Raw genomic sequence first — 16,333 nt, forward strand, 5'->3', positions numbered from 1 at the left:
TTTGTGCAAAAATATTACGAAAAATAAGACATACATACATACATATATATATATAGATATATATATATATTTCAAATAGTCGCTTCCGCTCTAACGGCTGCTGCATCATAGCCCACACTTCCATCCCTCTCCAAAAAAAAAAAAAACGAAAAAAAATTAGTAAAGGCTGCAACCCTTTGCTATCTGCTGCCCTAACACATGCATGTGTGTGTGTGTGTGTATGTGTGTGTGTGTATTTGGCTCCTCTTGCCAGATGCGTCGTATGCGTCATCTATTTGCGTCTATTTTGGCCTTCTGCAGTGGCCGCTGGAGTTGGGGCCGAGCGCAGCTGCTCGACGAGTTTCATTAAAAATGCGATTTTAATATTAAAATTCGAGTGAAGCAACAAACGTGCAGCGGCACAGCGGACAGAGCTTTAAGTGCAACAAACAAAGCAACAAAACTAAAAAGCAATGAACAAGTACAAGAAACTGAAAAGGAAAAGGCCAACGCCGCAGAAGAAGGAGAAGGGAAAGGCAAAAAGAAAGGCAGCCAAAGGACCTAACCAAAAAAAACGAAAACGAAAACGAAAAACAGAAGGCAGCTAAGTGAAGGAAAAAACGCAATTGTATACAATGGCAATTAGATGGCCGACTAGCAAATACCCTAGTCACTCATTTGGTTAGAGAAACGAACTATATATAAATAAATAGATGGCCAGAACAATGAGGAACCAGAATAAGAGAAATGGTGCCAGAGAAAATACTTCATATACTATATATAAAATGTCGTGGAATAAGGGGCCAAATAAATAAAAATAGATACTATATAATATGCTTCCTTAGAGTTCTGTCCAGAATAAGAATAACTAGAAAAACAAGAAATAAAGAACATCGAACTTTATACCGTCGAGTCTCGATAATTTTAGCCCACTAAATGAAAAATTGCTATATATCCAAGAAATCTCGAACCCTTTGAACAAAATTCACTTTCGATAATTCTCGATAATTTGAATTTCTGTGTAATTCGATATAAAAAACGGATTCACTTGTCATTTCGACATTTCGGCACTCGACAGTATATATAATATATATATCCAGAGAGCAAAGAAGCTCAAAAAACTTAAAACTGAAAATGAAAACATCTAGAAAGATCGGACAATATATACATACATATGTAAAATACATTTAAGAACAAATTCCTTGGAGTCTTGGCTAAAATAAGAGTAACCAGAAAAAGAAAAAATCTAGCAGGTCGAACTATACCTATACTATATATACCCAAAAAGCCAAAAAACCCCAAATAAAAATCTACAAAAGTGGAGGCTGAAGTATTTTAGCAACAGAAGCATCGAGTGCTCATAATCCAATAAAGCAAAAGGCTAGCAGATTAAAATATATACCATATATCTATATATACTATATACATCAGATTGCATAAGAATTAGCGGGGACTCGAGCTAAGAGTATATATACGTGGAAGGCCGTCGACCGTCGACCGTCGAAAATTGTCGTGCCAAGAAGGCAAGAGCCCAAAAACCAAAACCAGACGCACATCGATCGATATTTGATTATTATTATGGCGACGACGAGCGAAAAGTCGCAAGACGATGACGCAGACGTTGACATGGATGGCAAGGCCTGTGGACGGCCTGTCGATGCAGCTTGGGTGGCCTGGCTGGGTTTGGCCTGGCTCGGCTTGGCTGGGCTGTGAGTGTCCTGGACGCTGACTGACAGACGCAGCGCAGGACATTCAACGGAATGAGTATGCGAAGCTAGAGAGACTTTAGCCAGGCAGTCGAACAGTCGACGTCGCTTGTCGCTCGTCGCTTGTCGTCTGTCCCTTTGTCGTCTGCTGGCGCTGTTAATGATTCCATTAGCCAAAAAGGTGGCGCGTTGAACTTGCAACAGTTCAACGACATAGCGCCAAATGATGCTGCTGCTCTCGCTCTCTCTCTCTCTCTCTCTCTCTCTCTCTCTCTCGCTCTCTCTCGCTCGGCATTGCCATCTCGCTTCGATTGCAAAACAATTGCCAGGCCAGGCATATGTTGGCTCAAGATGCGACTAATACGCTGACCCAGCCCACTGTAATGCAAATTGGCAACGCACACACACACACACACACATGGAGAGAGTGAATGTGAGTGTGACCCACATTGCTGCTGCAGCCTTATTGAATAATAAGCCGCATTTCGTTTGTGGCGACAAGCGCGCGCCGCACTGCAATTTGCCTAATGGAAAGCGACTTTGGCACCAGGAATAGGAAACAACTAAAAAGAATAGAGAGGCAAAAGCAAATTGAAAAAAAAAAGGTCGCCCAAAAGGCAAATCACGCAACATGGCCACATCATACAGATAGATGTATGTAGTATATGCTGCTATATGTGCATATTGAGTTGTAGTTCCTGCTGCTGTTGTTGTTGTTGTTGTTGCTGGTGTTGTTGCTTGCTTTTCTAAGTCAGTGGTGCAGTGGAGCCTCGACTGGCCACTGGGGCCACGAATTGAATATGCAATGGAACACGTTAAAGAATTCAATTTTGATTTACTAATTCGATTCGTATTCATTGCAATTGGCTGTGCAGCGATATTTATCGATAATTCAGTCGAGTTGAAACCTAATTGACGCCGCCTCTACAGTTGGCTTGATTATGTAGAAGATGCCTGGCTTTATCTATGCTTCACTGTATCGATATTTATCGATAACAGTTCGATTATTCGCTGTATTTCTTAATAGGGCGCACTAGAATCCCATCGACACTTCAATTCGCCATTGAAACTAGCATTATTTATAGACTTCACTTGTAGTCTCGCCTGCATTTATAGCATGTGTATAAATAGTGAATGTTTCTAGCCAAGTTTCGGTTCTCCTAGACATTATTGCTTCTCTAAATTTCAAATTCTTAGCTAATCATGTTCGCCATGAGTTTTGTTGATTTCTGTTTGGGCTTACTTGGCATAGATCTCTCTTATCTCTGTCTTTTATTAATACTTTTCGAAGCTCTTCCTCTTCACTTTATAGTTGATCCCGATTCCCATCTTTTTCTATATAAGTTCACACACTTATTTTTTAATGTTATCTTAGCAATACAGACACACACACGCACACACACAACCCACACAACTCTATATATTTATATATGTATATATAAGCTTTGACGTTTTTCCAACACTTATTGCAACTTGTAGCCCTCACACTGGCCTTTGTATATCATATCATACTCTAGTAATTTTTGCATGTTTTGTACTACTTTTTAGCTTAAGTATAGTCATAAAAAATAACAAAAATACCAAAAGAAAATACACAAAAAAAAAATACATAATTCCACACTTAGATTTTGCGCTTTATAAAAACAAAAAAACAAAAAAAAAAAAACGTATAAAACCAAAAACCCCTAAAAAAAAAAACTGAAAACAAATTAATCAAAATTCAAAAATTGAAAACCAAAATTCAAAATGAAAAGAAAATTGAACCCAATTTGAGTGCACATAAAATTTGGACCATTCCCGAGCTGAGAAAAATCCCCAAAAAATTGAATTGAAATTTTTGCTTTTATACACACAATTTCCATGCCGCAAGGCGATTTCCAATCGATAATTTAGCATAATATGTTTCACTAGTGGAATATTTTTTGTTTCTTTCTTCTTGATTTGTTTATTAATTTGAAATACTTTGAATATATATTTAATACTAATGTACTATATACTAATGTATGTGACTTTTTGCTACTTAACTTGCTCTCTTTGTCTTACACGCTCTCTCTGTGTCTCTATCTCTCTCTATCTATCTATCTATCTATCTCTATCTGTATCTACCTATCAATCTATCTATCTATCTATCTCTCTCTCTCTGTCTGTCTCTATCTCTCGCTGTTTAATTAACTATCAACTAAAAATATTTCAATGTGTCAAACTGTGTGTTGTGCTTTTACATACTCTATAATAATAATAATAATCCAAAATAAAAATCAAGACAAAAAAAAAAAACAGAAAGAAGAAGAAGTAGATATTTGATATTAGCATACTCAAATTTTATCAATTCAAGCTAGAAAACAAGAGGGGTCCAGTAAAAAACCAAACATGTTCCCTGAACGTTGTGCAATTAACAGAAAAAAGAAAAAGAAAAAAAAAATAGAAAGAAAAGAAAAGAAACAACTATAAATATTATCTATAAAAATGCATTAATTATAAACAAAAAAAAAATATATATCGTACTAAAGCGCTTTTGGTGTTTTTTAAGTTATATAATAAAAAGAAAACAAAACAAAAATCAACGAAAATATAAAGAAAAAAAGAAAACAAAAAAGAGAATCAAAAATCTAAACTCAAATTAACAACATTGATGCTACACACCTACACACATACACCTACACACACACACACACACACCTACACTCGTTTACATATATAAAATATGTATTTTTTTTCTGATATATCTATGTATTATCTAAATGTGGAACGCTTTTACATAAATCGTTCGTTCGTTGTTCGTTTATGTAAATGGTAAATGTGTGTGTTCTATTTTTCCATAAGCTAAATGTATTTATTTTTTTCGTTATATACTCTATGTGACATTTTCAATAATACATATTTATATATATGTATGTATTGTCTGTATGTATGTATGTATGTCTCTATGTATGTTTACTGTATATGATTTTCATTGTCCTAGATTATCATTTTACAATGTTCAATAAATTGCATTCGTATTAGTACAACAACTATTATACAAAATTATCTAAAACAAAACAATTGCCATCATCTTACAGAGGAGCAGGTGAGCTAGTAATAGTGACGAAGCTAACGGGACAGCCAAATCGAACGCGATTAGCGAGACAACGAGAAAGAAAATGCAACAAGTGACGATGATTTTTGGGCCTGTAAAAGCGAGTAGAAAAGTGACGAGACTAACCTAACTGGAATCGGACAGAGCAACGAGTAGTATGACTCTAGCAGCTATAAGTAACGACTGACGAGGCAAAACTAAATAACGAGTAGCTCAAGACTCAAGAAGCGAGCCGACTTAGATTGCTGCAAAGTAACGAGTATCGAGTCTTTTGCAACTCAGAGTGACGAGTTGAAGTTGACGAAAAGTAACGAGATGGATGACGAGATGGCTTAGATATTAAAACATTAAAGAGTAACGAGTAGCGAGTATTTGAGCGACGAGTGACGCCAATAGAGGCCTTGGTAATGAAGTAACGAGCGAGTAGGTCTAACATGAAGTATAGAATATGTATAGAGGTAGTAGCTATGTATAACGAGTAGCGATACTTGAGTATTAGAGCGACGAGTGACGCCTATGAAGAATGAAGGGACGAGCGATTAGGTCTAACTTTAAGTGTTCAGACTTTTTTGACTATGAAACTAGTAAAAGTAACGAGTAGCGAGACTCTGGACGAGTAAAAAGGCACAGATATGAAAAGTGCTAAAAGCAACGAGTAGACTTCAATGGTAAAGAATAGCGAGATACAAATAGTAGCGAATATCGGTAATCAACTAACAAAAGGCGAGACTGTAATAAGTAAATGGACTGAAGGATGTTGAGTGAAGCAACGAGTGGGGATGGACGAGACAAAGGCTAAATGAACACAGAAGCAACGAGTGAGGATAGACGAGTAAAGTAACGAGTAAAAGACTTATTGAGAAATGAGAGAATTTAGATTGAGAGCTCTCATTAAATATCGAACAAAGACTAGGCTAGCTGAACGTAATAGAGATTTAGGCAGTTAGAGGATGTTCTTAAACTGTTTAAAGCTGTTATTAAGTTGGCTTCTTTAAGCTTTCGTTTCCCGTTAAGGATTTCATTGAATCTCAGTTATTGGTGATTTTTGTTTTGTTTTTGTTTTTTCCTATTTTGCACTCAGCGTTGTTGGATTTATTTCCAGGGATTTGTCTCAGCTTAAAACAATGTTTACATATTTTTCTCTTTTATTTTTGAGAGCGTGTGCGTGCGAGCGTATGTGTGTGTCAGTGTGTGTGTGTGTGTGTTTGTTGTATTTTACTTGTTGATGTTTTTTGTACCTCGATGTTGTTCAAGAACGTTATTCATTTTTATTTTGTCTCTCTCTAACTCTATCTCTCTCTCTCTCTATCTGTCTATCTGTCTAAATAACTATCTGTCTATTACGTTTTTTTCTAACTGTCTATCTCTATCTCTCTCTCTCTCTATCTATCTGTTTATCTGCCTAACTCTTTTTAACAACTATGCTCTGTCTGTTTTATAAAATATATATTTACTATATACTCGTATATATACATAATATATGCCCTTGTGCCAAATATCATCTATTGCTGTTGTACTCCACCAAAGGTATTTAAGACTAAGTTTCGAATTTGAATTCGCGTGGGCCGCCAGTGTGACCAGATGTGCTGACAACGGACAAATTTCGAACAGACAATGTTATTGTGACTCGTTTCTATATGGCATATTTATGTATATGTATAAGTGAACAGATCTTTGTATTACTCTAGGTATTACTCTATATAAATATAAATATATATCTATATATATATATAGTTATATATATGTTTATATGTATACATATATCACCTATGTATTAGTGGATGTAACTGTATTAACGACTTCAATCTATGTACGTATATTCATCTCTGGTCGAGCCCAGTTTTAACGCGTCTGGCATTGCCAACAGCGAATTGTACTGCATAGGCGTTGCCAGCTTTCACTATAGAGTCGGCCAGCGTTGCCAGCTGCCCTTGAACGATCATAGCCTCTGATTGCCGTCACCCAAAAACTCCCCTCCGAAATAGCCCAATTGTTTCGCAAAGCGCTTTCCTTCCCTTCCGAAAGTTGAGCTGTGACTGTACTTTGTTGTTCTCCACTTGGCCCAGAGCGGCTTTGATGAGTTTGATGCCTTCTTTGATTTCACATTCCAAATAATTTTCTTATGTTTTTTGTTTTTGTTTACGATCTAGTCAAGAAGTTGATCTACGTTTTTTGCAAATCAAATTTTAGTTATTTTTTTTTTGTTTTTTTTTTTTTTAAGTTCAGTTTCCAATCAATCAGAGAAGTGAAATCTAAAACCAAATTCGAATTCTCATTCCCATTTTCGGTATGTCTGCAGGCAAAAAAAATAAAATAAAATGAAAAAATTGGAGGAAAAACTTCTTGGAAAATACTTATTGAATTTGGCATTTTCAATTGTTTTTTATTTTTGATTTAATTTTCCAAATTTCGAAAACAAAAAAGAACACGATTCGGCCTGAGAATTGAAATAAGAAGAATAAAAGCTGCGAAGCTGCTGAGTTTTCTGTTTTCTACTGTTTTCAAAAACTGTTGTATGTTTATTTAATTTTATTGATACATATATTTTTGGATAAATTGTTTATTAATTGTACTTGATTTTTTTCAAAATTTCTTATAAGCACTTATGATTTATTATAATTATTTTAAAAACCAGAAACAAAATTTTGACGCAAAAATTGGCAAAAACAAACAAGTTTTTCATTGATTCGTGTATTTTTTTTTTCTATGTAACTTTTCTAGTGTTATTAAATTCATGTTATTGTTGTTGTTAAATTTTGTTTTGTTTTATTTCTTTTTTGGTTTTGAGCAACAAAAAGTTAAAAAGCAAAGAAGAAGTGGGCAAAGTACGTTAAATGTCAGAATCGAACTCAATTTCATATTTGAAATCTTTTGAAAATATTTTCGTTTTGTTTTTTCGATTTTTTGCCAAAGCAAAATTTTGTTCATGATTTAAAAGAACTAGTTCCGCGCACCGCCAAGCGTTACTCAATTCAACCAAAATTACCGAGAAAAGCGAAAGCTCGCGAAAAATTGACGAAGCTGCGAAATGCAGCTCGTGAAATTTAAGTTTAATCATTTTTGTATAAATAAGTTTACAAAAATAAAAAAATAAATTATGTTAAAAAAAAAAACAAAAACCAAAAAAGAAAAATATATATGTAAAACCAAAAACCAAAAGTCAAACAAAATGAAATAAAACCAAAAAAACAAAAACAAAATAAAATGAAACAAAATCAAACAAAAAACCAAAAAAACAAACCAAAAACAAAAAAAAAAACCAAATCCTAACGTACGATTATGCGACGTTTTTCGAACAACGCCCAAACAAAAATCGAAATTCAACTTCTTGAAAGCAAAAGACAAAAACAAAAACTATATATATATATATATTTATATATGTACATTATATATATATATATATGTATATGAACCGAAATTCTAGAAATGCAAATAACTTACAAAAAACCAAAAAGAAAAAAAATGGAAGAAAAATTCAATGAAAGAATATAAAGCAAAAGCAGTTATAGATAATAAACAACTACAACAAAATACACAACGAAAGACATGCTGAATACCCCCCTCTTGTTTTTTACTGGCAACACGAGTATATATATATATATACATGTATATATATTTATATATATATTTATATATATTTATATCCAAATATAGAGTTAAGAGTTGAGCAGCTTTGACTTGAGCCCGGCTATCAGAGCCAGGCTCTCTTCTCCAGTTTAGTTTCCACTCCCTAATACTACTTCAACACGCTCCACATAAATCTCAAGTATATATCTATATATACATATATATATCACTTAATTTCAAATAGTTTATTTCTTTGATTTTTATGTTGTTCTCCGTCTGATTTTTCTTTTTCTATTTTTAAATTTTGTGTAAAAATATATATATATATATATAAATATATATTCTATATATATATATATACATATATATATATTCTTTACTCTATGTATATATAGAGTTCGTTAGCGAGCAGAGGCAAAAGTTGAAACTTAAAGTACAGCTGATTTGTTTAAATAACTGTAAACGTAAACTTTGATATTCTGTTGTTGTTGATTTTCCTTTCTCTTGGGAGCTCACATATAGAAGAAGAAGAAGAACTCCAAATTAAGTAATTTTTGTTTAATAATTTGCCTTATTTAGTATATTATTCTGATTTCTTTCATGTTGAAACTCTAACTATATATATGTATGTATACATAAATATAAACCATATATATGTGTGTATATACATATATACATATACATACATATATATATATAAATATATGCATATCCATATATATGTATATATATATCGAACTTCATCTTTCTTTCTCTGTCGCTCTATTCATCTCTTAGCCTCCTTTATACAGATCTATATAGATGTATACATATTTATACGTACATATATGTATATATAGACACATATACATATGTATATATATATATATATACATATATATATGTAGAGATATACATCTATATAGATATGCCTATCTTGATGTCTCTTTCCTTCTTCTGTCCCTTCAAAACTAAAAGTACAACAACAGCAAGCAAAAAGTATGAAAAAAGTCAATCTAAATTTTCAATTTTTTTTTTTTTTAATTCTTAAAAGAAATCCTTTTATTTTCAATATTCTTTTGTTGATTTTCCATGAGAGGTTGCAAAGAACAAAAACACAAAAAGGCATAAAGAGAAAAATCAAAAAGAGAACAAAACCAAATGTAGTTAATTCTAGTTGTAAAAAGACAAAGAAAACGAAGAAAAGCAAAAAGAAATTGATGAGAAGCGATAAAAAAAAAGTTAAAAAATGTAAAAAAAAAACACACACAGATAAATGGCATTCATATATATCGATAACAAAGAGAGCTAAGCAAAAACTATCGATCAATCGACTGCAAGCAAAAACTGAAACTGAAAAATTCCAAAAAATTAAAAAACCAAAAATGCAAAATACAAAATAATAATAATAATAAAAAAAAAAAAAACAAAAAAACGAGACGTAGTAAAGAAGTTGATGTTGGATTTTTGTTTGGTGTTTGTTCCAGGAAACGTCCGAATCGCCCCAACAACACGCTGTGGGCGTTGGCGCGATGCTCGGCGGCGGCATGAGCAGCAGCAGCAGCAGCAGCAGCAGCGCAGCCGCCGCAGCCGCAGCCGCCGCCGCCGCAGCCGTTGCCGCGGCAGCCGCTGCCCACGAGCAGCAGCCACAGACGGCGCCGCTGCGCCTGCTGACGTGCGTGTACTGCGGCGCCTCGTTCCCCAACCAAAGCAAACTAACGAGTCACTTGTTCTCGCACTCGCTGAAGTTCCCCGACCCCACCGCCCTGCTGCACTCGCAGCTGCGCACCGCCCACGATCTGAACCTGTCGCACCTGCCGCAGCCGTTCGCGTTCCAAGCGGCAATGGCGGCCAGCGCCGGCAGCAGCGATCCGCAGGAGCAGGCCGCCGCTATGGTCGCCGCCTTCGGCCTTGACATGGAGATGGTCAGCTGCACCATACAGAACCTGACGGCCAGCTGCCTGGAGGCAGCCGTCGGCAGCGGGGCGCCCGGCTCCAGCGGTGCTGGCGGTCGCCTTGGACTGGGCGGCTCATCGACATCCGGAAATGGCGGCATGGCGGGCACATCCGCTGCCCTGTTGCTGGGCAACTCTGGCCCCGGCAGTGGCAGTGGCGGCGGTGGCGGCGGTGGTGGTGGTGCTTGTGGTGCTGGTATGGGAATGGGTGGCAGTGGCAGCGGCGGCGGCGGCGGCGGCGGTGGCTCCTCGTCGCCCTCAACGTCCGCCGCAGCGTCGGCAGCGGCGCAGTCCGGCTCGTCGGGAGCGACGCAGTCCGGCTCGTCGGCCGCCTCGCTGCTAGCCGCGTCAAGTGATCCGAATAGTGTTGTCATGTGTAAGTTCTGTGCTAAAAGTTTTCCCGATGTTACATCACTGATCACGCATTTGTCGGTACATACAGGTGATCGACCATTTAAATGTGAGTTTTGTGGCAAAGCGTTTAAGCTGCGCCACCACATGAAAGATCATTGTCGCGTGCACACGGGTAAGTCTCCAACTAGCCTAACTCAACTCAACAAACTGCTCATTCAATTTACTACACACACACACATTTATATATACATACATATATAATTCACTCTCTTCTATTTGATACCTTTGAATTCAAATCAAATTGAACAAATCTAAAGCTCATTAATGAAGATATCATAGAGTTATATACTATACATTTCTATATTCCATATGATATATGTCTATAATTTAAGCTCTTATTAATGAGTATTTCGTATATACATATTTATATTCCGTATTATACATGTCTATATATCTGAAAAGCTTTTTTCTTATATGCATTCAATTTTTGATCAAGTCTTTCAGCTGGTACTGAACAAATCTTAAGCTAACTATTCATAAAGCATACGACTAAAGCACCTCAATGAGAGTAATGAAACATAATGCATTCATATATGGAGTATATAAAGTACCTGAATCAAATCGATTTCTTTTATATATATAGATATATAAATATGATTCCATTTTTGAATCATCAGTATATTTTTCAAACAGTTTCGGCTTTCTAATAATTGATTTAATGCCAATGACACTAAGAATTTCTGTTCATTCAGAGGTTAAATCTTCAAAAAAACATTAGCAGAGCTTTAAATGTTTTCAACTCTATTATATATTTCAAATAGTTTTAAAAGAAGGGTCCAATGCTCCATCAGTGTCCTTAGAGCTTTGATTTAAATATTTATAATTCGCGCATTTCTTTCAAAGCTCACACTCACTCCGACAAAGCTTTAATGGTCTAAAGCTCCGCTTGATATAATTTCAAAGCGCTAACGAATCGAGCTTCAACGAAGTTCGCTTGAAAGCTCGCCCTTCCGAGAGCTTTGCCGGCAGCCAGTTGCCACAAATCACACACACACACACACACACACTCACACAACACTTCTATGAGCTTTCCTTTACTTGTTCTTAAAATATACTATAAATATATTTAATCTGACATATTGAACTTCCTTTTGTAAACCCGCAAAATGCAAAAAAAAAAAAAAAAAAAAAAAAAACAACAACAACAACGAAACGACAAAAACATCAACAACTATTGCACCATTTGCGGGGAATTTTCAGGTGAACGACCCTTCAGATGCCACATGTGCGGAAAAACATTCTCACGCTCGACGATCCTCAAGGCGCACGAGAAAACGCATTTTCCCAAATATGTGCGCAAATTTCTGTCACCCAGCCCGGTCGATACAAAGGACGAGCTGCCGCAATAGTGAAACGATTTTAGTTTGTTATTAAATTATTATTATTATTACTACTACTATTATAATAATAACAACAATAACAACAACAACAACAACAACAACAACAACATCAGCAGCAACAACAACAATTTCGCAAACTATTTGCATAGCAACTACAACAATTACAACTACAATTGATGGGAGCGAGACAACAACAACAGCAGCAGCAGCAGCAGCAGAAACAGGAGCAGCAGCAGCAGCGAGAATGAGATAGCAACAGCAACAATTTTGAACTTACTTAAGCGACAACAAGCGCAAAAAGCTTAGACACATCCACACACACACACACACATAGATATGCACACACGCACACATATGCATAAACATGTATGTGTGTGTGTGTACATATATACATATATATATACAATATGTACATATTTTATTACTTATATAAAAAACAAAACAAAGAACTAAAAACGAGGCAAACAACAAAACAGAAAGAAAAATAACAAAAACAAAAAAAATGGCAAATAGAATTTGCTACATTTTACTGAAGCATAGCGCATACACACAAACACACACACACATATATATATATAAATACTATATATTTAAAGCAAAACTGCAAAGAAGAGAGCGAGATAGGTATAGAGATCGCAGGCAAAGGCATAGGCAAAGGCATATATACATACACACACACACACAGAAACACACATATATATATATAGCCAAACGATGTCAAATTGTTCAAGTTTATACCAAGAGCGATAATATTTTTTTTAATGCAAAAGAAACCACACACACCTACACACACACACACACACACACACACACACAGAAGATTCAGTTTTGGAAGAAGCAAAAGGATAAGATAAACAAAACAAAAATAAAATATGTCGTAATTTAGTGTGAAAAAGAGATGAAGAAAAATCGAAGCGTTGATCATATTTTTTTTTTTCTATACAATATTTTAGTAAAGCAGGAGAAGAAGAAGAAGAAGAAGATGAAGAGGTAGAAGTACAGCGTGAATGTTGTAGCAGGAATCTAATTGGGATATATAAATATATATGTATATCTCAAGAAAGTAAAGGAAAAAATAAATGATAAAAAGAAAAAAAAAACAAAAATAAAAAAATTATACTAAATTATAATGGTAAATATACATATATATATATATATACATTAATGCATAAATATATGTATATACATACATATATACATATACGATAGTAATGATATAGAAAAAGAACAGTGAACACGTGATGTAACTTTTTAAGTAATGACGCATGATGATGATGATGATGAGCAGCATGATAATAATGATGTTGATCAATGGAGCAAGATGGCGATATTAGCGAGTTGATACAATAATAAGTAACATTAGTTTAACACTTAAAGATCTACATACTTATATACATATAAATGTATACATATACATGTATATCAATATATACATATATATATATATGTATATGTATATAGTTGCGTAAGCAAAGCGGAGCAAAGCAAAGCAAAGTGAACTGTTAGCTAAGGAAGCAAATAAATCGTAGCATACTTTTGTGCGTATGTTGAATGCAAAAGCAACTAGAACGTATACCACATACATATCTACATACACACACGAACACACACACACACACACACACACACTGTATTCAAGGTCTTTGATCTACATAGTAAAGTACCTAAGCAAGCAGCACACGTTTAGGACAACAGATGGCGCCACATGCTTGACAAAATACAACCCTGCGTAATTTATATGAAATGCAAGAAATCGACACACACACACACACACGTATATATATATACACATGTATAGAACAGACATTAACTAATTTTTAGCCACATATACACTAACAACCCCATATACATATATCTATATATATATATATATATACAAACTATATAACATATTTGTAAAATCAGCTGAAGTAGCAGAGAAATACATCAAATGTAAAGCACACTCAGAATCAGTAGAGAAAGAGAAAGCAGCAGCAGCAGCAGCAGAAGAAGAAGAAGAAGAAGAAGTTGAAATCATGGAATACAGACATACGCGTGAATTATGCAAAGCAGCAGAATTACATAGAATATCTGTGATCTTAAACATACACACACATATATATATATATAGCTATATATATATATATACATATATATATATATAAACATACTTAAAGGAATAGCAATGCATAAACAATTTTTTTTTATCAATTAAATACAATTAAAATTCAAAATTTTACAGCTTTAAAACAGAAAGAAGCACACACATTTCTTGTATAAATATACATATATGTATATGTATGTGTACATACGTACATATATATATACTAAAAATCTGCCAGCTATATAGAAACTGATATCGCTTAGGCTTAAAACGATTTGAATTTCCCTTCAATTTTGTCGCTCCAGACTTTTGTTTGACTTTTATAGTTCAATTGATTTGCTGAACTGCAGAGACAGCCACCTACACACACACACACACACACACACACACACACACACACACACACACACACACACACGTTCGCTTTGATTGCCAACACAAATTTTGCGTTGCCTACTTTTTGGGGCAGCTGCATGAGTCGCAGCGGCGCCAGCAGCTTCGTTACTTTTTATCGCTCAGTTTACTTTGCTTTGACCAAGAAGGAAACAACAACAAACACACAAACAATAAACCAACTCGTTTTTCTTTATTTTTGTTGTTCAACACTAGCACTTAATTTAAAGAAATTCAGAAACTTTTGGCTAAACAAAAAACAAAACAAAACAAAACAAAAAACAATATTTTTAATTCAGTTATTATTTCGACACAATTCAAGTGCTTAACGCTGTGCAGCAACAACAACAAGAGCTGAGAAATATTTCCTAGACTGGCCGCATAGACACCTTTTCATAGGTCCCGAGCTCAGAGCCCAAGTAGCCCACAGATATATAGCGAAAACAAAAACACAATACAAATCGATCTCAAAATTATAACAAATAGAAATCAAAACAAATCTATTATATTATAAACAAAAACAAATAAAGTAACTATATCGACGTTTGGGCGCGCTCTGAGTGGACTAGAGATACCAGATATACCTATATAGAACTTATATAGAAAGCGATTTTTTTTTTTTTTTTTTTTTTTTGCGGCCTTGCGCATTTTGGAGTAACAGCGGCTAACGAAATCCAGAATTGAATAGAAAATGGCAACAAACCAACAATAAAATACGCAAATTATATATATAAAAAAAATAAAAAAGTAAAAAACAAAATAATTAAAATATAAAGCAAAACGCACGCTAGGCAAAATTCAAAATTCTAAATTTTAAAACAAAAACAAAACAAACACAAAAAAAAATGCAAAACAAGAGACTTTTTCGAAAAAAAAAAACAAAAAAAAAGCAAAATTCCAAAAACAAATAAAAAAGTAGCGAAAAGGAAACAAACATAAACATTTTTGGATTAAACAATTTGGCTGTGATAGCATTAAAAAAAAAAACAACAACAACAAAAATATGTGAAATTTACGTATTTAAACCATTGAGAATTCAAATTTCGCTTTGCATTTCAAAAAAAAAAAATAATAATAATAATAATACCAAAAAAACAAGAATAATAATGAGCAGATTTTGTTGTTGGCTTTTTCCTCACAGACAGGGAGCGCGCAGTATTAGAGGCAGTGGCTTGAGGGGGGCGGGGAAAAATTAGGTAAAAAAAAAAAAAGAAGTATATGTAAACAAAAAATGGAAATCCAACAGGCATCAATTCGACATTGTGATGTTCAAAATGCAAGGAAAAATCAATTTTTTGAGTAACATAAACATAACTAAAAAAAAAAAAAAAAAACAAACAAAATTAATTTAACATAAAAAATAACTATGAGTATAAACATAAATAAATCAAGCAAACAAAATTTAACGTTTAGGAACAAAACAAAACCAAAATTGTGATTTTCGGCCTTTTAGAAACAAAATTATAAACAAAAACAATTACACAATAATTAATTAATTAAACGTAACCAAAAAAAATAAAATATATAAAAAATTAAAAGCTAAATAAGATATAGTAAAACGCTTTTTTGCCACTTTTCGATTCGCTAGAAAATCAAATATATATATATATATATATATACATATATTTAAAATCTAGTATATATATATATGTGTATATATATATATTATATATTTAGACATTTTTGTTGGCCGCCAAAATGCGCAAGAGAAAACAGGCAACAGCCGCAGCGAAAGTGAGAGAAGAAACATTCCAAGCAAAAGTGTGAAGCGTAGAAAATGAAAAGGTTCTATATATGTATATATACAGCTATATGCTAGTGCGACTGTGGAAAATATGATG

The 16,333-nt window shown here is 34.2% G+C and overlaps 1 protein-coding gene across 7 annotated transcripts in view; it reads left to right on the forward strand.

Moving 5' to 3' along the window:
• The window catches only part of mamo (maternal gene required for meiosis), a 163,748-nt gene that overhangs the window by 122,046 nt on the left and 25,369 nt on the right, over positions 1–16,333 (forward strand). Inside the window, exons 6-7 of one of the 7 annotated variants that reach the window (XM_089263422.1) lie at positions 9,795–10,788; positions 11,877–15,494. The exons of the other annotated variants lie outside the window; for them this stretch is intronic. Coding sequence (XP_089119548.1) covers positions 9,795–10,788; positions 11,877–12,025 — 1,143 coding nt within the window. The 3' untranslated portion in view covers positions 12,026–15,494. Of the gene's footprint in view, positions 1–9,794; positions 10,789–11,876; positions 15,495–16,333 lie in introns of those variants that run through there. 7 annotated transcript variants of the gene reach the window in all.

This window comes from Drosophila navojoa, chromosome X (assembly GCF_054131105.1).
Source record: "Drosophila navojoa isolate 15081-1374.11 chromosome X, UAZ_NAV_1.0, whole genome shotgun sequence".
Lineage (NCBI taxonomy): Eukaryota > Metazoa > Arthropoda > Insecta > Diptera > Drosophilidae > Drosophila > Drosophila navojoa.